This window comes from Camarhynchus parvulus, chromosome 1 (genome assembly GCF_901933205.1).
Source record: "Camarhynchus parvulus chromosome 1, STF_HiC, whole genome shotgun sequence".
Taxonomy (NCBI): domain Eukaryota; kingdom Metazoa; phylum Chordata; class Aves; order Passeriformes; family Thraupidae; genus Camarhynchus; species Camarhynchus parvulus.
This window is the reverse complement of record NC_044571.1, coordinates 87,702,169-87,725,614: the sequence shown is the minus strand read 5'-3', so window position 1 is coordinate 87,725,614 and position 23,446 is coordinate 87,702,169. Positions and strand designations below refer to the sequence as shown.

Sequence of the window (23,446 nt, the reverse complement as noted above, 5' to 3'; positions counted from 1 at the left end):
AACCCAAAAACCCCAAACAAACAAAAAAAAAAACCCCAAAACAAAAACAAAAACAAAAAAAAACCCAAACCAGGTTATGTTAAGTGGAAATTCTCATCCCTTTCCTAAATAAGGTTTTTCTGGAAGAAATGAGAAGAAATAAGGAGAGTTTGTAGAACATTAAATGAAAATGAAATATGTAAAGTTTACACATTAATCTACACAAACTCTTCTTCCAGCTTGTGGAGTGAGGTGATTTCGTTTTACGTGGAGAAGGTGGAGTCTGTAAGGATAATTTCTTTAATGGGATTTGCAGACAGCTGAAGTGGGAGGTGTGTCCTCTTCTCTGCCACCTTCCCAGAGCCCTGTGTCTTTTAGGGCACGTTCCCACATGTTCACTCACCTTAAAGGTGTTTTGCCTGACTTGCTCAGCTGTCTATTTCAAAATCGCTTACATGTTGCTTTCCAGAGGAATTCAGAGATACAAAAGGAGGATGATGGCTTCTAAAGCCTAGATTTCAGAATCAAAATAGCAGAAGCCTAGGACCCTGATGCTGTATGAATTCTTCAGTTGCTGTACAGGGTCTTTTTGAGGGGTAGGCTGCTGGCGAGCTACTTCCAAATCAGACACACCTTTTGGGTTGGGCTATTTTGGAAACTAAGTAATTGATGAGGCTCAAGGTATGGTCTGCTAGGAACAAGTGATTTTATTGTGTGTTTTTACTAGTACTTTGATCAGCTGATGCAGCTGACTGACAGTCTCCTCTGTAAGTAACTGGGGGCGGAGGAGTGGTGACCTGCAGTGAGCCTTTCCTGACTTTTTCCCTAAGTGGGGATTGCTGGCTTTCAGGCAAGAGAGGAAAGGGGACGTGATATGGGGGTACCTTTATTTGGGGAGAGCAATCCCTTCTATTCCCGGATATGGAATGGGCTAAGTCAGAAGCTGCAAGGCAAAAAATCCTGGGATAAACATCTGGATGAAATCTACTTACTCCAGCAGAAAAGGTACGGTGCACTTCAGCCTCTTGTCTTCTCTTTCTCCTGCTGCTCTCCCTGTAGCTGATTCTCACTCTTCCCCCTTAGGCTTTTCTGCCAGTAGATAAACTTTAAACAACCCTGGAGCACTTTTCTCTATCAGATTTCTTCTTTCAAGGTGGAATGCCTCTGGAGTTCCAATCTTATCTGCTTTCACAGGTAGATTTACCAGGTTGCAATTGCATTACCCTGAGTGCAGGACTTCAGTCACAAATTAATAATATATTCTCTTGTCTTTCCTGCTTCATTGGTAAAGCTCACAGGAAAATCATGAAGGTTTGTTTTTAATTGTTATTATTATTGTCATCATTATCATTAGCATCATTATTATTATTAAGAGTGTGTGTGATGCATAGGCTGCAGTCAGCTGAAATAGTGATGCTTTTTTGTCAGGATTTTGCTTTCTGTCTCTCTAAAGGTTGCTCTTACTGTGGGATAGAGTAGGTTTAATGTTTTTGAACGTTTTGGGAGGTCAGTCAGCTCCTGGGTCAGACTGTGGTTTCTCAGACCTCCGACCTTGGTGTCAGCATGTACAGTGACTCCTCTTAGACCTTAGATTATCCAGAAGATTGGCTGTGTCTTCCCATGTGTGAGCACTGAAGGCTGTTTGTTACTGCTGTGCAGGGCTGCTCCCTCCACACACAGAAATGTGGGACTGTTCATGGAAATACAGCTGGATCTGCTTTTCATTGTCATTTCTGCATGCACAAATGCTGCAGTACTCAAATAACAAATTGCTTCCAGTTGCTTGTAAAATCTGTGTTTTCTTTCCATGCATAAGTCTGAACATCTGTGGGGACAAAAAGGTGACTGTGTGGGACAAAATCTATCTACACATATTTATATGTACATATATGTATAGAAATATGCAAAGAAGCAGATTAAGAGGGACAGAAGTACACCTTTAGGGAAAGAATCGTGTTGTTATCTAGCTTCTGACCAAGTAATAAAGCCTGTTCAAGTTTACTTCAGGGCAGTGGGACTTAAATACACTTAAAATGGGAGGGACAATGGGAACAATAGTGTTGCTGTGGAATGCTAAAGTGTTTACATTTTGATGTGTTCATGAAAAGCATCACAGGTAACTGAAAAATAAGTTCTCAGCAGATTCTGTAAGATCCAAATGAATACAAAATAGAAGCTTAACTATATTAATATATCAAATTATATTGATTATATGCTAATAATACCAATAAGCAATAATTTGTAATACAGTTTTTAAATGATTATAACATCTTCAAATTTTTAAGTCAAAGAGATACGGAAGGAAGCTCTGCTGATCTCCATCTAACCTCCCACTTGAAGCTGAACTCTTGCCAGCAAGAGATCACATTGCTTAAGCTCTGTCTAGGTCAGTCTTGAAAGCTTCCCAGGACAGAGATTCCACCACATCTTTAGGTACCTGTTGCAGTGCTGTAGTAACCTCCTAGTGAAAGCGTTCGTTTGGCTTTTTTTCCCCAAATATTCAACCTGATTTTGATGATATTCCTGTCCCTTGTCTACCATATGCTATTGCCGTGAGGGGTTTGGTCCCTTCCTTTGTGTTGCTCCCTCTCACAGGCTCCTGTCAGATTGCCACTTCTCTTTGCTCATTGGCCCTCATGAGTCATGTGCTACAGGCCATGAACATCTTGCGTGCTGGTACTGATGGAGGAAAACAGAAGAAATACTAGTCATGTAAACCCTTCTGCATAAACTTCTCTTAGATCAGTGCAGTGCAATCCCACTGGCCCCAAAGTAAACTTTTCTGCGTTTCTTTATAAAGCTCTCTGTAAAACACATGCAGTGTGCACAATATTCTCTGTGAAATCAGGGTTGCATGGGGACACGATTGTTCCCTTCCATTTTAGGTCTATATATTTCCCACAGCTTTTAACTAACACAAATTAGCTGCCTGCTATTTGGTCACAAATTATGTGGTGCCAATATGTGAAAAATCTTTTGCTAAAGAGGGATAGGATCAGCTCTTCCTCCTATTATCCTACTCTTTCCTTTCTTGTCCCCAGGGATGCTCAGAGTTTGAGGAGAGAAAAAAAGAATGAACATTTTGCAGAGGACTGGTTTTATTGCTTTTACATTTTTAGTTATGTACAGATAGAAAACACAGCAGGAAGATCTTTGGTGACTGGTGTATGGGAACTACTCTTGTGAAACCTCTGCTTTTGTGGAAAAACTGTTGTAAGCCAAAAGGGCTTTTGCTGTGTCCTGTCATTTTGTGGTATAGAACTGCAGTGTTGTGGCTTCAGCTTGAGTTCTTAGTGAAAATGGTGTTGGAATACATACAGTAATTAGCAGTGATTGAATTCTACTATTGTCTTATTGAAAGCCAGTGGTAAACATGTTAAGTGTTTAACTGGCATTCTCTGATCACAAACAGAAAGTCAGCAAGAGAAGAACAAAGTTTTTTTCCTGTCTGAGGACTGGTGATAATACCTGAAAACTGATTGTTTTGGTAGTTGTCACCTTCTCTGGCACTGATGTTCATTCTCTTTCTTGGTGTGAAACAGTCCTTTGAATCTTACTAGTAGTAGATCTCAGCATTATTCACAGAAAGGGGTTAATATTGCACTCTATAATATTTCCCATGGGGAATCCAGGTTCAGAAAATGCAATACAATCTCCTAACACTGAAGAGAACATAGAGTTTATTTGGCAGTAATCTTCTGGTTTCTCTCTGTTGAAGACTCTCCTTTTTAAACAGCCTGTAGCTCAATGTGAAGTCCCAGGGACAGTGGTCACATCTTATATGTCCTCTCTAGAATCATCTTTGGAAGCAAACTCTGGGATCTGCACAGCCTGAAGCTTATGAGCATAATGCCTGAACATAATACATAATGATGGAGAACAGAAAGATAAATACTTATGAAAATATGGGCCTGATAGAGGTGAAGAAGGATCACATGTCTGTCACAGTGTAATAGATCGCCTAGAAATTATTTTCAGTGCAAGAGTTTCCAAGGAAATGTGAGTAAATTCCTCCTACAATGTGATTTTAGAAAATCCACGCTATGAGAATTGCACTGTTCATAAAAAATAAGCAATATATAAATTAGAACAAGTGAGTACATGGTAAAAGTACTTGTAAATGTATAACAATAATGTAGTATTTTCCCCCCTGCTATTGCCTGTATTCATAACTTTGATTGGTAAATAGCAAGTAAAGCACAATTTGCATAACTTGCAGAGAGCTATGGTCATTCCAAAGATGTCACAATAAAACCTTTGGTTTCCAAATTCTTTGGTGGCTCTTTAGTGTCCCAGACATATTCGCAAGGTGCTTTGCTTACCCTGGAAACAAATGTGGCACAAATAAGGAAGCAGCTCAGCCTAATGCAGGTGAACTGGTTTGTTTAAGAGCTGTGCAGGGACACAGAGAGCCTTCAGCTTCTACACAGATCTTTCTCAAGCTGGTAGCGAATGAGATGTTCCCATAGTTTGGCTGTTCATTTGTCTAAACAACATTACTGAGTTTTCATCCCACAATTTAACATAGGATTGTCCTGTCTTAAAATCCACAATGCCTGTCAGTACTAACTGGTTTGTTTGCTCCCAAAAGTGACAGTCAAATAAAGATGCCAGCTTTCAGTTCCAGCACTTCATCTATAGCTTGTTTCAACAACAGTGCTTCTGAGTAGTCAAGATGCAAAGAACAATTGGCTGCTGTGCATGAAATAAAATCAAACTCATCAATAGCAATATTTCTGGTCTTTTATTCTACTGATACACCTTCATCCTAATGAAAGTTTTGAGACTAATAATGGAAAACAGCCTCCCTAATTTCACAAGTGTAAAGATCCTCCAGAAGTCATGTTTCCCCAGCAATGCAGAGACATACACACACCCAATCTCAGCCTAAGATGCATCTCAGGCTCATAGATTTAGGAAGTTATTTGATTTCTTAAACTTGGCCATAGGTTTCCATATAAAGAAGAAAACATGAAATTTTTGCCCTGAACCACCTCCCCTCCCGCCAAAAAAAAAAATTAAAAAGCTGTTAGAAAAAAAATTTTTAGACGCAGGGTGAGGAACACAACCTGGAATAAAACTGCAAAAAATCCCTCTCGAGGAGGGCTGGAAGTTTTGATGCAAAATGAAGTTATACATCAGAGAAAAAATTTTTTTTATGACTGCTTCAGTGATAATAAATAACAACTAACAACTTCTGAACCATTAAAACAGTTCTATCATGAGATTATTCTTACGATGCTCTCAGATGCAGAATTAGAAAAAACCAATATGTTAATGGAAACAGAATGCCCTGCTGGAAATGACTGATCAAGATTTCTATTGCTTTGTGTGGCAGATAGTTAAATATCTGACGGGATAAGAATTCCCTATCAGTTTCTTGTCTAGTAACATTGGCAATTATTAACCTGTTTAATTTATTTCCAGAGAAGCTCTGTTTACTCTCAGCTGAAGGGGCTTTGACATACGTGAGCAAGAGGTCCCAGTTGCTGAGTCTTGTTGCTGGTGCTGAAGAAATTTGCTGACCCTGTCGATTGTCCAAGCCCCTGTTATCTGGCTCCTTTTCACTTGGGGCAATTATGCCCTAACTCCTTCTTTGGCATCTTGCTAGGTGATTGCTTTGATCCTCTTTCAGCTGGTTGGCTTCCTCTGAGCAGCCCTCTGTGCTCCTGAAGGCTTTCTCACATTTACATGCACATGCTAGCAGAAGGAAGGGAGAACATGAATCTCCTCTGGCAATTTCATGATTCATTCTGGAGCATGGATATTCCGAGCACAACAGGGAAAGAAGAGAAAGCTAATATAATATTCTGATGATGAATTTATAGCTTAGGTTAAAATAACTGCTTTAGAACCCCAGGAACTGACTCTCTAGGGGCATAAAGCTTGAAGCTGGAAGCAAACTTAAATTACAGCAAAGAATGGGGAAATTCCATATAGTAAATGATTGAAGTTGTAGAATCTGATAAGGGAAGAACAGAAAGAGATGCTTCATTGCATTTCTGGTGAGTTCAGTCGTGAAATAGAATCTTCAGATTGCTCGTTGTCCAGACAGTTCACATACTTAACATATTTCCCTGTTCTGAAAGAATAATCATAGCAATCCAAATTCTTCTTTTTATAAAGAAATTAAGACTTATTTACTAGTCTTTGCGTTCTCTATCTCTCCATAAGTGAAATGAGCAGGCTGCACTCCAAAAGAAGTGCTTAAGAAGCTAAAAGGGTACATGTTACCAGCAGAAAGCGTTTGTGAAATCTTTAACCTTGTTTAGAACTGTTTTACATGACTCCCTCAGTCAGAATCTGACCTACATTTTATCTTCTCTTTGTTTCACAATTGAATTTTGGGTGTTCCTGATTTTGCCCTCACCTATATTGGAAAAACATCTCACGGCTTCCCAAGCACCTCATGGAATCACATGTGAAGAAAGCTGGCAGATAGAAAGGCATGACCAAGGCTCACTAATGCCTCCACACTGACACATTCCTTAGCTCAGCAAGAAGAACCCAGGAGCACAGCCAGGTGGATACTCTTGTGGTTCTCCTTGCCCCTCAGAATTACTGGTTTGCTATCAAGCTGTGCTTAACCTGATCCTGTAAGGCAACATCCAGTCTGCCTAGTGTTACAAACTTCACTTAGCTGGGTAAATCAGGAGCTTAGTGTTCCTTGATTCCATAGCTGTTGAAGAGGATGAGCAGCATTAGAAGAGGAGCTTAACTTAGATGCGCTGAATTATCATCTCAGGGTGTCCGGATATGTCTGCTGCATCATTTTCTGAAAGCCAGCCTCACTGTTCAGTGACATAATGGTACTTTCAGGAAGCTAAGCATCTACTTAGGCAGGTCTGTTAAGAGACCTAAGTTACACATTTTGCCAGCTGCTGCTTTGACACCCAAAGGGGCCCAAGTAGTAAAATGCAAAACTCCGTGCTGTGTTTGATCTGTCAGAAAGAAAGTTGGTTAAATATGCAGAAGTTAAATAATTGAAAATGTTTTGAAGGTTCTAAATTCAGGTGACTTCATTTAATTTTTTATATTAGCAAATTTGCTTCCCCTAGTTTTTGACATTTATATGCTCAACACATTGCTGCAATGTATTAAAAATTAGTTGATAATTAGAACGGTCTGTTTTAAATGAGGTTAAAATGTTTTCCCAATTATGAGACAGAAAATTAAATGAGAGTAAAAGCATATGCCAGGAACATGTAACTCACAAACCTTTGAGACTTCAGAAGCAGTGTGCCATGACATCTGCCAGCATTCCTGAGTTCCTCTTCTGGTTTGCTCTTTAGCCTGAGATATCTGGCATTTTCAGCCCAGTTGGAGGTTGCTGCAATAAGAAGAAATGTTTGACAATTTTGCCCTCAGTTTCCAAAAGCTGAGCATAGTATTTATAGGTGCCTTCCTTATAGCAGTATTGTGATTTAATTAGCTGTTTACAAAAACTTTGGTAATTTTTGAGCGAAAGATATTGTGTTTGTGTCCTCCCATGTCGTCTCTTGCCCAATCCTTCCTTCTCTCTGAGGTCATTTGAGGGATAAAGGCTTACCCAGTAAAGTATCAACATATTAATTGTAGTATTGTTTATACTGATGAAACCCCACCTCGTTCCCACTTCCTGCCTCTGAAACTTGTCTTTTCCAGAACCACAGAGTCTTTCTTAGCCAAAATAGTGGCAGAGGTGGCAAACTGACTTCACTAACACTGAATCTTAAGACTTTTGCTTAGAGTGCCTCTTCATTTAGTTCCTGTTTGTTCGATCCTAGATGCAATTTCCTCATCAAATCATCTTGTCATTAGTTAGTAATGAAACTGACGCATGAGTAAGCTATAGAAGGAAGACTTCCCTAACTAGGAGTGTGAAGGACATATAAAAATATCTCAGAATGGCTCCCTGATTTGTTGAGGATGGTTCTTTTTATCCTGAATGTTTTTATTTCTCCTCTGCTTTTCAGGGGTTTTCTAGTTTAGTTTCTAGTGACTTAGCTAATGGGTGTTTTTGGTGACAGGAAATGCTCATTTTGTAGAATGATAAACATGATGTTCAGTTATGCTTCGATTACTTGTAGCCCATGTCCCTTAATTTACACTTACTCAAATGATTTCTATTTATCTGTATAATTCTGATATTTTTTGTTTTGCTTTATCCCCCAAATTTTCTCAAGTATCTCCAGTGTCTTTCCACTATAAAGGAGAGCAGAACTCTCATATTACAAGTGGATTAAATCCAGAGATAATAGCATATAAATTTCTTTTAGATTCAATATCTTGTTGTTCATAAGATAATTTAAAGTGAGAAATACATATTCCTGTGAGCCACAGAATTCATGTTGCCTGCTTTCCTGTTGTTCTATTGTTAAACTGTCCTTTACTTAAGGTGCCTGAGTTGCAAGAAGACATTTTTTGCAATGGGCCATTCATATTCTCTGTGTCTCTGATGTGGGTTTTATTGTGGCTTATAACAGAGTTATATTCACAGGTAATGTATCCTCACACCAGTGTTACCACTTAATACAAAGCACCTATTGCTTTATGTAGGATTTATGCCCAAAATCTTGTAACTAAATAATGCCAGAATACATGGAACATCACCAGGAGGAAGCATTTACTGTATCTGCAGGTGTATGGTTTGACTAATGTATTTGTCCCACGTGGGTTTTTGGGAGAGTGCTTAAGACAACTATTGTCAGTTGCTAGATTGTAGTAAAGGGACAGATAGAGACTGGTAGAAAAACAAGGGCTGGTGTTATCCTGGTTCATATCAGCTTGAATTTGTCATTTTCTACTGTAATCCTCAGACTTATTCCACATCACACATTGCAGCCTGACCTGGGCCACGCTAGATAATTAAGATCAAATTAAACATCTGTACTAGAAAACAGCAGGGGTGAGATAAAAGCACAAAATTTTAATTTGAACAGAGATCTAAAACTGACCTTGTCTTGTTGGGAGAGAGGAATCTCTTCCTATTTCATACTGAAAACTCATGAGACATAAATTTTTTCTTTTGGTTTGAGAGGCTTTCCTCCCCTTTAATCTTTATCTCCTGAATATGGATACTTATAATTCTTTATTTGTATAAAATCAAGAAATCTAAAAGCCCACTTCAAACCATTTTTTGATTTATGATTTAAAAGACGAACCTGAAAATACTCAAAGATAACAGAAATATTTACCTCAATTTTGTAGATTTTGTTATTTTTATAATTTTGTGTGGTCAGTTCATGATTTCGAACATTGGCAAACCTTTTTTGAATGCTGAGCAAACACTGCAGGTAGCTCTCTTCAGGTACTAACACAAATTGATGGGAACACCTCCTGAGCCTTCTCTTTTCTAGACTAAACAGTCATAGTTCTCTCAGCCTTTCCTCATCTGAGAGATGTTCTATTCCATTATAATTTTTTGCCTTTTGCTGAACTCTCTCCAGTAGCTCAATTGTTTTTGTACTGAAGATCCTAAGACCTGGATACGGGGTTCTAGGTATGACCTTACCAGAGCTGAGTAGAGAGGGAGGATCACCTCCCTTGACATGTTCTTTGCTTCCAAAGACCTTGCTGTAGTGAAGTTTGGTGGCTGTACTTAGAAATTCTTCATCAAGCCCAAAAGATAAATAACCCAGATCCTCATGGAAGACTCGAGGACATGCTTCAGCTATAAGTGAACCACTCTGTCTGGAACTTGTTTGAGCACATGCTCTTTCCCAGGACATGAACATATTTCAGTTCTCAACAATTTCCTCAGTTCTCTCAGCACTAGAGAAAAAAGTAGTATAGCTAAGCTGTCAAATTTTTCTCTGTAACTTTGTATATGGAAGAACTACATTTCAGAGCTCAGTCTCTTAATTACAGGAAGTGTTGCCAGGATACAGATGGAATTATTGTTTTCCCTTTTCTATCCACTATGGGAGCAATTCAGACAACCACCTTTTCTTAATTTATTGTGCTGTGTGAAGAAGCAACTGGCTTTTTCTGGCTCCTGAGATAACTCCTTGCAGAAAGGCTTCAGTGACCCATCATTCACTATTTCTGTGCCTCAAAAAGTGAGATATAAAAACAATAAACATTTTGGTTTAGGCAGCTTTCCCTCTGCTGCCACCATATGGCTCAGCACCAGTAAGCCAAGAGATGATGAACTTCAGTGTGTTTTTTAGAATTGCACTGCTCTGCTTTTTCGTGTTTTTTTTTTTTTCTCTTTTGGTACATTCAAAGAATACCTCAGATGGTAGATGTGCATTGCTGATTTTTCAGTGGAAATGTTCAGGATACAAACTGTCTCAAGCAAAGGCCATGCTAGCTCTAGAAAGAGGCACTGTGTGTTTCACTTTGTTCCTTATCAGTCACTTTTTTCTTGACTCCAGGATCTGGGAATCCCCACTCCTCCAGGCTGCCAAAGAGAACAACCTTGCTGCCATTAGGAAACTTCTCACTGACGGAACATGCGATATCTATCAGAGAGGTAACTGGAATTACTTGAAAAAATGGTTTTCTGTGAAAGGCAAGAACTTCCTACAGTGAGAAGCTTGTTAGTTTGCTAAAACATTTGCTTCAGCAGACTCAGATGATTTAACTCTATGTCAGCAGCTTTGCAACAGAGTGAGTTTTCTGACTTGGTTGTGCTCATTTACTTCATGCCTGAGGTTGCTCGTCACTTACAGACACCTGAAGTTTCTGCCCAGTTTTCAGATTTTGTTGAAGGGAAGGACAGAGACTGTGCAGTTGTGTGGCTGTACCAGGCACTACTCAAGGGAGGACATAGCCCTGCTGTAATACCCCACCTCAGTGAATCTATTTCTGCCTTTTTTTTTTCTGCTTTCTGTACAGTTGAACGTCTCGACGATTCTCATGCTTGTCCTACCGTTTCTAGGTGCGGTGGGGGAGACTGCCCTTCATGTAGCTGCCATGTATGATAACTTGGAGGCAGCAGTGGCTCTGATGGAAGCAGCTCCTGAGCTTATCAATGAGAGAATGACATCAGAACTTTATGAAGGTAATATCACTGGGAATGAGGATGGGCAGGATTCCCTGCAGGAGGGGAGAGGAAGTACTACTTGTACATTTGGGAAACTGGCTTATACGGTTCCTAGTTCAATATGTTGCTGAACTGTTACACAGCAAAACCAACATGCAAATGGCTTCTGACCTTTCTTGGAAGGTGGAATTATATTAAATATGAGTACACATGTGCAAACATGCAAAGGCCTTGACCAGGGAATTGCAAGTGATTCGAAAGGGATTGCGAGGATATATACAGTTTGCTTTCTGATATACTTGTTTGTAAAAAAAAGGTATACCTGCCTGACCTCCTCTGAAAGGAGAAAAAGTAGTTGTTTGGTTGGGAAAATGAGAAATGTGGCCACTGCTTTTGAGACTAGACTCTTACCCAGATTTTTAAAGAATGCTTCTCGTTGAGTACACAGAAAATCCAGTCTGAATCTCAAAACCAATAAAATAATAATAATGGAGTTTTTAAAATTCTAAAGCCTAGTTTGAAGGATTACAGGAAATCTTTGAGAGTTTTGTCTTGACCTTAATCTTCATTTCTTATGAAGGAAATCACAGTCAATCTCACAAGTTTCTATTTGCTTCCTAGGAGACAGTGGCATGTCTTGATTTTCCCTAGAAAAAAATCTAGAGAATGCACCCTGTTGGGATTTTTTGGCAATTTGTAAAGTCACTTTTAATAAATTGATGAAAATTTTTTAAGTAGAACGGAACCTCTGGAAAATCTCTAGCACAACCCTTTGCACACAACAGGGATAACTTCAAAGCCAATTCCTTTAGCTGCTGTCCATTTACCATGGAACTGCAGGCTGCTGATCAGCCTGAAGTTGCTTTCTTGAAAGACATGGTTTTGTTTCTGTGTCTTGCAGGGCAGACAGCTCTCCACATTGCAGCAGCCAACCAGAACATCATGTTGGTGAAGGCTTTGCTTAAGAGAGGAGCCAATGCCAGCACAGCAAGGGCCACTGGGCACTTCTTCAGGCGCAGCTCCCAGAACCTTTTCTATTTTGGTACAGCCTTAACTTCTCCCCTTGCTGCTATAGGAGGGAACCAGCAGAGTGGTGAGGGGACATGGGGGAGCCTTACTTTAGTCCCCATCTAAAGTGGATAAGCAGAGGCTTCTATCTCCAAGTGTCATCAGACATACACCTTTTAGCAGAGAGTAAGACTTCCTCTGAGTGTGTGAATGTTATGCGAATACAAACAATACACATTTCATAGATTGGCATGTATGCAAATAAATACATCTATTGTATAAAAATTGTAATTTAGTGTCTTCCTAGCAGCAAATTACTTGTCAACCTTCTGATGGAAGTAAACCACAGAAAAGAACATTTCTTCCTTTTAGTGTTGTGTGGGACAGGTCTTCTTTAACCTTTCTGATTAGGGTGAGAAGTGGGGCAGGAAATTTACAAGTTACCTAAAGTAACTCCTCCTTTCATATCCTATGGCTTCATAGCATGGACTGCTTTCCCTCAGCATGCTTCAACCTCTCCCACCTCCTGGATCCCTAATGCTGTTTCTCCCCATTCCTTTCATTTCAGGAGAACATGTTTTATCATTTGCTGCCTGTGTGGGAAATGAGGAAATTGTGCAGCTGCTCATTGAAAATGGAGCTGACATTAAAGCTCAGGATTCTCTGGGTATGTGCTGTGGGGCTCAGTGAATTGCACAGAGTGGATCTGGACATTTTAATTCAGTCTGTCATCCGTGCATGCAAATATTCTTCTCTCACTAGAAACAGCTGTGGGATGAGGGATATGAGGAAAATAAAAGCCATCAGTCCATCCTCTATCTTTGCACGGGGCTGGGCTCTTCCAGATGCTTCATCCAGTCTGCTTCCTTCATAGGTAACACTGTTCTTCACATCCTGGTTCTCCAACCTAATAAGACGTTTGCCTGCCACATGTACAGCCTGATACTTTCCTATGACAGGAACAAAGAGGGACCAGGGTCACTTGAACTGATTCCTAACAATGAGGGGCTTAGTCCATTCAAACTGGCTGGAGTTGAGGGCAACACCGTGGTGAGTTTGTGTGACACTGGTACCTCTGTGCAAAAGAAATAGAGACCTTGAAATAACATCATTGGGAGCAAGGCTGTTTGTGCATGTTCTTAGTGGGTAGGAGATATGTAACAAGATTTTTTTTCCAGAAGTCTTATGAAGGTCCCAAAAACCCTTATAAGAAATTTCTTTATCCTAATGAAAGAAATGAGTGTTAAAAGAATAGATCTTTTCCCCCAATTTTTGAAGCATTTGAGTTAAACAGATGTTAACAGACATGTTTAACCCAAGTAGTTTTTCAAAAGGCTCATGGAAATTATTGTCTCGTTTGTCTAGATTTCATTACTTTAAATGTGACACATGAGAAACCTCTTTGGATGCCCACAGGCATTTATTCACAGACAAAATCTTAGCATTTAATGCAAACCCTCATCCTTCCACTCACTGAGAAGTCAAAGTTGGTTAGTGTTTCTTCTGTAGATTCACAGGGACAGGATCATTTCCCTTGTCACACCTTTTTTTCTGATGTCTTGTAGAAGAGTATTAAAACATTTTTTTTCTAATCAACATGTAATTCCATCTGAAGTCTATTGTCAGGAACTATAACTGTGCCAAGTAACTTTAGTAGTTTGATTAGAATATAGAGTAAAAATAACTCATCCTTTATGTCAAGCATGAACTAATAATCAAATGGGAATCAGAAACATTTCTTCCACTTCTTAACCTGCAGCAATTGTTCCCAAGAGACATGAGAACCACAACAGCTACCAAGTTCAAGGAAAACATGTCATAATTGAGGGTTTAGAACAACTTTTTTTGTTCTCATTGCAAACACTATATACTGGAAAGCTTCTGATATCCTTGCCTCCCTTCTTTTCTCCTCAGATGTTTCAATACCTTATGCAGAAGCGGAAACAGAATCTCTGGTCCTTTGGCCCCTTGAGCACTGTGCTGTATGATATCACAGAGATTGACTCCTGGGCTGAAGATCAGTCCTTCCTTGAGCTCATAGTATCCACCAAGAAGAGAGAGGTACTGCAGTGCATGCATTCTGTGTGCAGACCATGGTGATTATCGAAGGGCAATAATGATGCATTTGAGGGTTCAAGCTCACTGATGCAATCCACAGAGCAAGGACTTCGTACCATGAGCTGCAGAAGACACATGAAGTATAGGTGTTTATTAATGGTCTGGCTACATCTGATGCTTTACATACAGTTTCTTCTGAGGTGTGAAAATTGAAGGTTATTGAAAGAACTAGATATGAACAAACTGCAGAAAAGGGTTTTCTCTCAGCAGGCTCAAAGATACACTAAGAACCTGTAGAGTAGCTCTAGCAAGTATCTTCCTGTACCTGTGGTACTGATTAACTCTCAGAAAATCCCTGTGAGACAGGAGTGCATTCAGAAATCCTAAACTGGAGTGCATTTAAAAACCACTCGCTGTTATTATTCCCTTCATTTAACGACAGGTTATGACTCAAAACAAAGTGGGTGAATTATCTCTGCTGTAGGCTCAAAAGCTTGTAAAGGGATTAATAAGACAAAAATAGCTGAGTGTAATGGCGAGCTTTGATAGATCTCCCTAGGACTTTCAAGGTACACAACCTCATCAGTTGCAATGACCTTAAATAATCCTAACAGGACAGGAAATGAATCAGAAGACACTTCAATTAGCACAGTTCTGCCCATCCTGTATTATTTCCACCTACCAAAATTTTAGTCTAACCTTTCTAACTGAAGTCTGTGCTTCTGGAGAGCTTTGCTATGGAGCTGCTATGTCTATGGAGCTCATTTGCTCCCATATGGAGTCCCATTTGCTTTTATGTGAAATCCTAAATTTCTGTGAGTGGGGATACATATGGAAATCCAGAGAAAAGCAGTACATGTCAAAAAATATAGCAGGCTAAGAAGTTGTCTGCTTTAGAAGACTAAACCATAATTCTAAAAAGAAAGCAGAATATTGGGCCTCTCTTATCCCAAAACATTCATATAGTGCATGCAGATCCAAGAATCCTAATTTCAGAGGATAAGATGTCCCCAACTATCAGGAGATATAGTGATTTGTTTTCCAGAATGTTCTTTCTTATATGCAGTTGCAATTTTTTGATACATAGCTAGTAATTCTTTTTTGCAATTGATATGTTTGGCCCAAAATGTTTGCTGTCTCTCTAGAAGAATGCCACGTGTGACCCCATCCCATCTTCCCCTCCCAGTTCAATATTGGACTGGAGAAGCACCTTGAGCCAGGTTCCTCTTGTATTAAGGGGAAAGCATACATACATAGGTACTAAGATATATTTTCTGATCCTGAAGTGGTTGAAAAGTAAAAAAATAGATGGGAACTAAGCTGTGGGAAGATTATAGTAAGCTTCAAACTTTTATTATTCCTTTGAAAATGAAATTTACTCTCCTATGCAAAGAATTCTGGAATACTGACTTCTGCAGAAACCAGAACACCCATAGGTAGATTCTCTCTCATGCAGTTTTGATCCTTTATGATGTTTCATAGGCCATTCAAAAGTTTTGCTGGAGTCTTGTCCATTTATGGAAACATTCCCTGCACTTTGTGCACTCAGCAATTTTTGGCTGACTTAGAGGAAACAGGGCATTGTAGCAAGAGAAGAAAAACATCCAGAGTGCATTAAGTAGTTTTTCTTTAAAGTAATCCTGTCACAACAATTTGACTCACATTTTCTTCTCACTTACTGCAGTGGTCCCCTAAACAACAGAAAGTAAGCCTAGAAATATTTAATAAAGTGTGTGGCTCAAATTCACAAGTTGTAAAGTACACCTGTCTCTCCTACTTGTGCTCTGTCAGTCTTCCAGTGTAAGCAGAAGGCTTGATATAGGCAACTCAATTAATTATCACCCAGATAATGAGGCAGAAACTTAAAAGGCAGTATTTTTACATAAGCCATAGAGCATCAGACAAGTACAAATATCTTTTAGGAAAATGTTTCTGTTTTCTTATTTTAAAATGCCTGATACAGAAACTTGTATTGTTGTGCTAATAGGAGTATTCTGTCATCCTCAGTTCTGTGTTCCTACACAGAGGACAAATTTATTCCAGCATCTAATATGCTTTTTCGCTGGTACTCAACAGCTGTTCTCTGTGGGATATATTTCTTTTTTCCAAAGCTCTTTATAGTCAGACTGAGCAAATCCAATGCCCACTAGATCATTCCACTTTTGCAAAGTAAATTCTGTTCCATGATGCTGAATAGGGCAGATGAGAATAGTTTGTTAACACTCTCTCAGGAAAATTTGCGAATGCTGTTTATGAAACAATGCACTTTTGGCAATTAATTCCTTCTTTCTCTCTTCCTCAGGCACGCCAGATCTTGGACCTAACACCTGTGAAGGAGCTGGTGAGCCTGAAGTGGAACATGTATGGTCGCCCCTATTTCTGTTTCCTGGCCTTGTTCTACATCCTCTACATGGTCTGCTTCACCATGTGCTGCGTCTACCGGCCCCTCAAACCCCGCACAGGCAACAGAACCAGCAGCAGGGACAACACAGTCTATGTCCAGAAAATGCTCCAGGTACCGTGGCTGTAGGAGTCGGAGCCCCCATTGAGCAATTCCCATCTAACCTACTTAACTGGAAAGGCCAATCCTTGCCCAGTCTTCAGCTATTGCAGCTGTCCTCCTCCCTTCTTTCAGCCAGCTGACCTTTGTCAGGGAGGAATAGGAGGAGTGCTCTGTGTTCCATTGCTGTGGCTGGGCTGGTTCCTCTGGCATTGCCAGGTCTAGTCATGTTTATTATAAGTAACAACAGGCTTTCTCCTCCCCCATCCTCTTTTAAAATTTACTTTCACTTTACTTAAAATTTAATTTTGATTTTGCTTAACTTTATTCTTCAGGAATCATATGTGACATATGAGGATGAGCTGAGGCTGGTGGGGGAGCTGATCACAGTCATTGGGGCTGTAGTAATTTTGGTCCTTGAGGTAAGAGAAACAGCTGTACACTTTCAAGTTTCATCAAGGCAGATTTTACTTACTAGACAAACATGGATTTGTGCTCACTACTTGGTAGGGCTTATTTGCTTAGTCGCAGTGCTTCAGCATAGGTCTATGGCAATAGGCATTGCCAACAGTATCTATTAGATGAGACAGAGACTGTGGCAATGTCCTAGTAAGGCTCCAGGTGCGGAAGAAGCAATTAGAAGGATTGGTCGCACTCTCAAATACTGTCTGCAGGGTAATCCACAGTTCCTGTTAGCACCATCCATGGTCCAGCTGACTCCCAGATGTTGCTTCACCCAGCACCCATAAATATTCCTGTGTTTAGGGCTCCTGGGTAAAGTGATTTCTGGGCATAAACAGAAAAGTTTGTATTTAATTGGAGATCAGTTACTCTATGGATTTGTAACAGGAGCCTTTCTCAACTACCTCCCACTTGGTTTTTTTATAATAGGAAATACAAGATTGAAATTTTTTTGAGAAAACTCAAAAGAAGATGACAGGAAGAACTGAAAATAAAACAGGTCTTGTAAGCAGCTTTCTGCCTATATGGGGTGCATCAGGCACAGTGTAACCAGCTGGCCAAAGGAGGTGATTGCTCCTCTCTGCTCTGCAATGTTGTGACCTCAGCTTGAGTGCAGTGTGCAGTGTGCAGTTTTGATTCTATGGTAATTCTATGGTATGTTCCAGAAGGACAAGTCCTTCTTCCTATGCTTAGTCAGGACTCTGGGGCTAAGTCTACAACCAACACAGTGTGAATTATAACAAACTCTTTTGATTCCCCAAGAAGGTCTTTTTTGTCTTTGTTACTGAGGCACCTCTCTGTGACAAGTCCCTCAGTCTGCCCAAGCCTTCTTAGATTTTTCAGCAGTCTCGGTCTCATCACAAGAAGGGCCCACCTGGCTCAACCATGCTGATTTTAAAGTAGCATAGAAATTGATCCATCAAAGGAAATGGGGCTGACCCTAAGAACCTGTGAATATTGGTGGTTGCTATGACATTTAGTAGTGTTGTGGAAACTGAGTCCTTAAGTTAACAGGATGTCTCTCTTAGATTCCAGATATCCTTAGAGTTGGAGCAGCGAAATACTTTGGACAAACAATCCTAGGAGGGCCTTTTCACATAATTGTGTAAGTATAGAACATAATAAGTTTAATAATTACATTGTCTACCATTTTCTCCACTGCTCTCTTTTGCCAGATGAGTCACTTTCTCCATTTTTTTAGAGTATTCTTTTTCTGGATTTATTTCTCTTAATGGCTCAGCTAATATTTCCTTTACTGAACTTCTTTTTGCTGTCTCTTCTTCCTTGCAGCATCACCTATGCTTGCATGATCCTGGTGACCATGGTGATGCGCCTCACCAGCACAACTGGGGAGGTGGTGCCCATGTCCTTCGCCCTGGTGCTGGGGTGGTGCAACGTCATGTACTTCGCTCGGGGCTTCCAGATGCTCGGACCTTTCACCATCATGATCCAGAAGGTGCGACACACAAAAAAATATGGGCTATCCTGGCACCTCTTTGCAGATAGGGAGAACTGCAAGAATACTTTTTTACCCCCTCAGGACTATTTGCTTAATTTTGCATTTATGCCAAGCGAACAGGTTCTTGTCTGCACAGAGTGTTTTAGAACTTTCACATTCTCTCTTTAGTGCAAAGGTTTCCTTTAGTCTTCTTATGGTCTTAGAATCTGAAAAGAGGTTTACATGGGGTGGCACTGTGCCGTGGTGGAACAGTTGGGCCTTATGGTGGCTCTGTCTTTGCTCTACAGATGATATTTGGAGACCTCATGCGCTTTTGTTGGCTCATGGCTGTGGTGATACTGGGCTTTGCATCAGGTGAGTCTACAAAGAGAAAATAACCATATGTTATCCCTGCCAACTGCTTTGGTATGAATTAAGAATGTGGGTTTTGATTCAATCTCTGATTGACTTCTGAATAGCTAAGAAAACTGGTGGTGATGTTTAGTTTCTGCTTCTCTGAGCATGGTCACTTTCCCAGTACTGACTTCTGTTCTCAAACCATGACTTTGGTTTTCAATTCTTGCTCTTTCCAGGGTCATAGAAACTAGAACAATTCAGATAATTCCGTATATTTTTAGGTCAAGTTTAAGAACATATGCATTTATGATATTCATCTGTGGAAAATTTGATTAACACACATAGCTTTATTATATCCTTGAGGATGAAAAAAATCACTAGTTTGAGAAATAAATAAATAAATAATCAAAGAAATTTTGGGTCGTTTTATCATGGAGACCAGTGATTCTAAGCAGGGATTTGTCCTTGCATAGAAACACATGCAGGTCCTGCCCAGACCATTTTTTGGTCAGAATCTCTTATAGGGTTCTGTTATTCCTCCTGGAATGTGATTCTTGTTGTTAAACTCTCTCTTTTTTTCTCCTGATTTCTCCTCTTCCAGCTTTTTACATCATCTTCCAGACAGAGAACCCTGAAAACCTTGGGCAGTTCTACAACTATCCCATGTCCTTGTTCACCACTTTTGAGCTGTTCCTCACTATCATTGATGGCCCTGCAAACTACGATGTGGACCTGCCCTTTATGTACAGCGTGGTGTACTTTGCTTTCGCCATCATTGCCACCCTCCTTATGCTCAACTTGTTAATTGCCATGATGGGTGACACCCACTGGAGAGTGGCCCACGAGCAGGATGAGCTCTGGAGAGCCCAGGTAATCTAGTTAAGGTGGGCATTCCTGCCTTATTTCAAATAGCAGCTAGAAGCTCATCAAGCCTTTCTTGTCCATGGTCCCTAGAAGTTTGTTCCCTATGCGGGGAATCTCTTGTTAAATAGAATTGAAGTTGCATATTTTTTTTTGCAAATCACATTGCTGTGTAACTGAGAGTTAAATTATAATTATAGGGGTTGAATGAGGGGGGATAGAACACTAGGTAATGATTACAGGAAGGCCAGAAATGTCTTTCGATCCACTAAAAGAAGTTGGCCTGTCTTGGTCAAAAGGCAAAGAAATTCAGCCAGTTCTATATCTAATCAACAGGAAATCCATTTCCTCTGCTTTTCTGTGCAAAAGAAGTCAGACAAATAGTAAAATGTAGTCATGTGGCCACAGTGGCAAGTTTTGATGAAAATTAAAATGGGTATAGATACTGTCCTCTAGTTTGCAGTTAATTACCCTAATCATTTCCATGAGCTTTAAAAGGAAAGAAATGGAACAGAGTTTTAAGACCACCATTATTTCTTCAAAACATGTCACAGTTAGACCTAAATTAGTGACTGCCTTATTTGAAATAGTGTATAGACTCTATAATTATTTTTTCCCTTAAGGAGCTGAAATGAAGTACAGTATGGGTCAGTGCTGATGAAACGAATATTTTTGAAAGAGAGTCTGATTTTTTTTTCTAATTCATCTGAGCATTTTCCTTTCTCTTGTTCCAAAGGTTGTTGCTACTACTGTGATGTTGGAGCGGAAGCTGCCGCGCTGCCTCTGGCCCCGCTCGGGAATCTGTGGGCGGGAGTTCGGGCTGGGGGACCGATGGTATCTCAGGTGAGTTCCCTTGGAGTGTGTGCATGTCAGGATCCAACGAGAAGAACCTAATGTATGGATGCTAATAAAGAGCCTTTCCAGCGGTCTGGGGAGTGTTTGAAGTGCTGTCCTTACAGAATACAGACCCCAATCTCTTTTCTGTCTGTGACTGATAGATAGCCAAGCACTGTCCCCCTCAGAAAATTCTGCTGTGCATTCCTTTGTGAAATCAGCTGATGCCTTCTCATCCAGTAGTCACATTGCACAGACCCTCAGAAACTGCATGGGTTATAAGACCTGAATTTTTCTTTCAAACTTCTTGTAATGCTATCACTGTAGTTCACTGCTGTGCTTGGTTGGCTGTCCCTGTCCCTTGGATACGTGAAATGGCAGAGGCAGAATCAATCTATCAGGCATTCTACAGCATTGAGCTGCCTTGTGAATGACTCAAAATCAGAACAGGAATAATTAAAGTCAAAATTTCTTTCTTGAGTGAACCTAGTAAATACATTACACTTTGCAATGACTGTGTCAGGTGGCAAGGGCACAGGTCCAGGATTTCAGTTTAGGCAGTGAACTAAAAAACTGTCAGTAGTCTGGATAATAATAAATTCCTTATTATTTCTGATTTTATTCAATATTTTTTCTGAGTGAGAAAAGAAATAACTTTTAAGCATTTTCCTTTTCTAACTGTGCCATCTTTTGCTGATAAAGCCAGAAGGGGGAGTGATGGCTGTATGAATCATAGAATCATAGACTCACAGAATATCTGAGTTGGAAGGCACCCACAAGGATCATCAAATTCCAACTCCTGGCTCTGCACAGGACTTCCAAAACTGTAGGTTTTGCAGACAAATTGAGCCTTGTGGATTTTCATATTTACTGGGCAGAACAAGAAGACCTAAAGTGGTACAATATGTAACACTTTCAATCCGGCATGAAATATAGAAATATATTGCAAGAGCAATGTCCCAGAAATTCACTGGGAATAATTGGGAATGCCAATTATTCACTGGATGCTGTGAGAAAAGAGTGCTGTGATTTAGTTCTGTCAAATCACATGGGTGTTCCTTATATATGTGTGGGATAGTAATTCAGAAGACAATCTGTAAGTAATGTAGAGGATTGGTGGAAGTGGAGCAGTTAAATAAAAGTTCAGCAAGAGATGAGTGACATTCTGAGGCTAGCAGCCATAGAGTATCAGAGGAGGAAAGACAAGAACAGAGACAATAAATTAATATATGCATATATATGAATATATGCATATATCAAGGTCTTCCAATTGCTTACAGCTGGCAAAATGGAAAAGGCAAATTACCATGGATTTGTTAAAGGACAGGAAACCATGGGCAGACAAAGGTACTGAAGTCAATGATGAGGATGAACGTCTAGGAGATAACTGTGCTAGCAGCCTCTAGCGTCCTGCCTATAATCAGTTTCCTGTGCAGATTTTTCTGGAATATCTGTGTCAGTAGCCTTGTTTTTTGGAGGGGTTTTGTTGATAAACTGGCACTTTTCTGCTTCATTCAGTTTATATTTTCTAATCCTTTTCCAGAATTGAAGACAGGGTTGATCCCAACAAGCACAAGATGATGCGGTACACAGAGGCATTTAAGGTTCAGGATAGGGATAACTATGACAAAGGTTCAGAAAAGCTGGAAACCAACGGGGACACCTTGTGCAAGAAGGAAATGTCTGCTCTGTCACTGTCACGGAGCACATCCAGAACTAGTTCTCACCGTGGCTGGGAGATCCTGAGGCGCAACACCTTCCGCCAGCTCTGTGGAGAGGTTGGTCCTGCCGTGGATGAGGAGGTCTATGATGTCTAAGAAGCCTCTGTTTTCACTCCACAATATGTGAAGTGGTCCTTTTGCCCTGGCAGTTGTCTTCTACAGCTGTTCATGCACTCCCCATCATGCCACACACACTCATCAGCCTTGGAGAACTCTGCTGGTGAAGATTTTGTGAGCAGTTCATGACATCTGTGCTATGACAAAAGAATGCAATTTTTTCTCTCCTACTTATAAGCGTCTCTGCAATTGCACTGATATTTGCATCAAGCTGGTGGGCTCGTTGAGCTGTATTATGCAAATGATCAAAAGAAGCCTACAATGGGATTTCATCCATTTACAATGAAGTGATCACAGTAAGCCCTCTTCCAGACTGTTACATAGAGTATAATCTTCCCCTCCAAGTTTCACAAAATTGCAAGGCTGTCATAGTAAAAATGACTGAAATTCTGATTTATGATTTGACACAGAACAGGAAAAAAAACCCCAAACTCCCCCAAACCCCACAAATCCTGTAACTGATCTCAGGAATGAAGATAGTTGTTGACACTGTGATGTTTGAAAGGGACTGTAACTACTCAGCTGGCATTCAGGGCCTGACAGATTTTGCCCTCTGAAGAAAGGCAATCTCCATTAACTGCAATTTCAACATTTCTGGCTTAGCAGGACTGTTTTGGTTTGGTTTGCTTGTTTGGATTTTTTATTGGTGATGGATGTTTTTGTTTGTTTTAGTTTTTTGTCACATGAATGCACTTTAGGCTTTTGAAAAGATGTGATTGCTATTCCTGGGAGGATTCTAAAGTGGGAACTTATTTTCCAATTGAGAGAGTGTATGACCTGGTTAGGTGTCTTTCAGCAGTGTGAAATTTCAGCAGAGATATTTATCTCCCAAGTAAGCTAAAGCTGGTCTTTTGTTTTTTGTGGAAGAATAGGTTTCTGAACCAGAGTTCCCTGACTTATAACTGAGCCATCAAGATTGAGTAGTGAGCTCCTATTTAACACAAACAGAAATGGTGAGGGATGTTGGATAGATGAATAAGAGCTATTGCAGAGACAGTTCAGAAACTGGTGCTCGATCTGTCTCTCTCTGAAAGTCTAAAACCATCCAATGAACAACTTAAAGTCTAAAACTGTCCAACGAACAACTTATTTGAACAGTGAACCAGTTGGATGAATGTCTAAAACTGTCCAATGAACAACTA

At 40.1% G+C, this 23,446-nt stretch overlaps 1 protein-coding gene across 1 annotated transcript; it reads left to right on the top strand.

The window, feature by feature from the left end:
- The first annotated feature begins 782 nt into the window (after nucleotides 1–782).
- On the top strand, nucleotides 783–22,452 carry LOC115905255 (transient receptor potential cation channel subfamily V member 6-like). Its single transcript, XM_030951443.1, has 15 exons — nucleotides 783–984; nucleotides 10,338–10,435; nucleotides 10,844–10,966; nucleotides 11,850–11,990; nucleotides 12,525–12,623; nucleotides 12,831–13,006; nucleotides 13,871–14,017; nucleotides 16,317–16,529; nucleotides 16,850–16,936; nucleotides 18,005–18,081; nucleotides 18,267–18,432; nucleotides 18,723–18,789; nucleotides 19,373–19,641; nucleotides 20,369–20,475; nucleotides 22,010–22,452. Exons 1-15 carry the CDS (start codon nucleotides 854–856, stop codon nucleotides 22,281–22,283), a joined length of 2,175 nt encoding a protein of 724 aa, XP_030807303.1. The 5' UTR covers nucleotides 783–853; the 3' UTR covers nucleotides 22,284–22,452.
- Nucleotides 22,453–23,446: the final 994 nt, after the last annotated feature.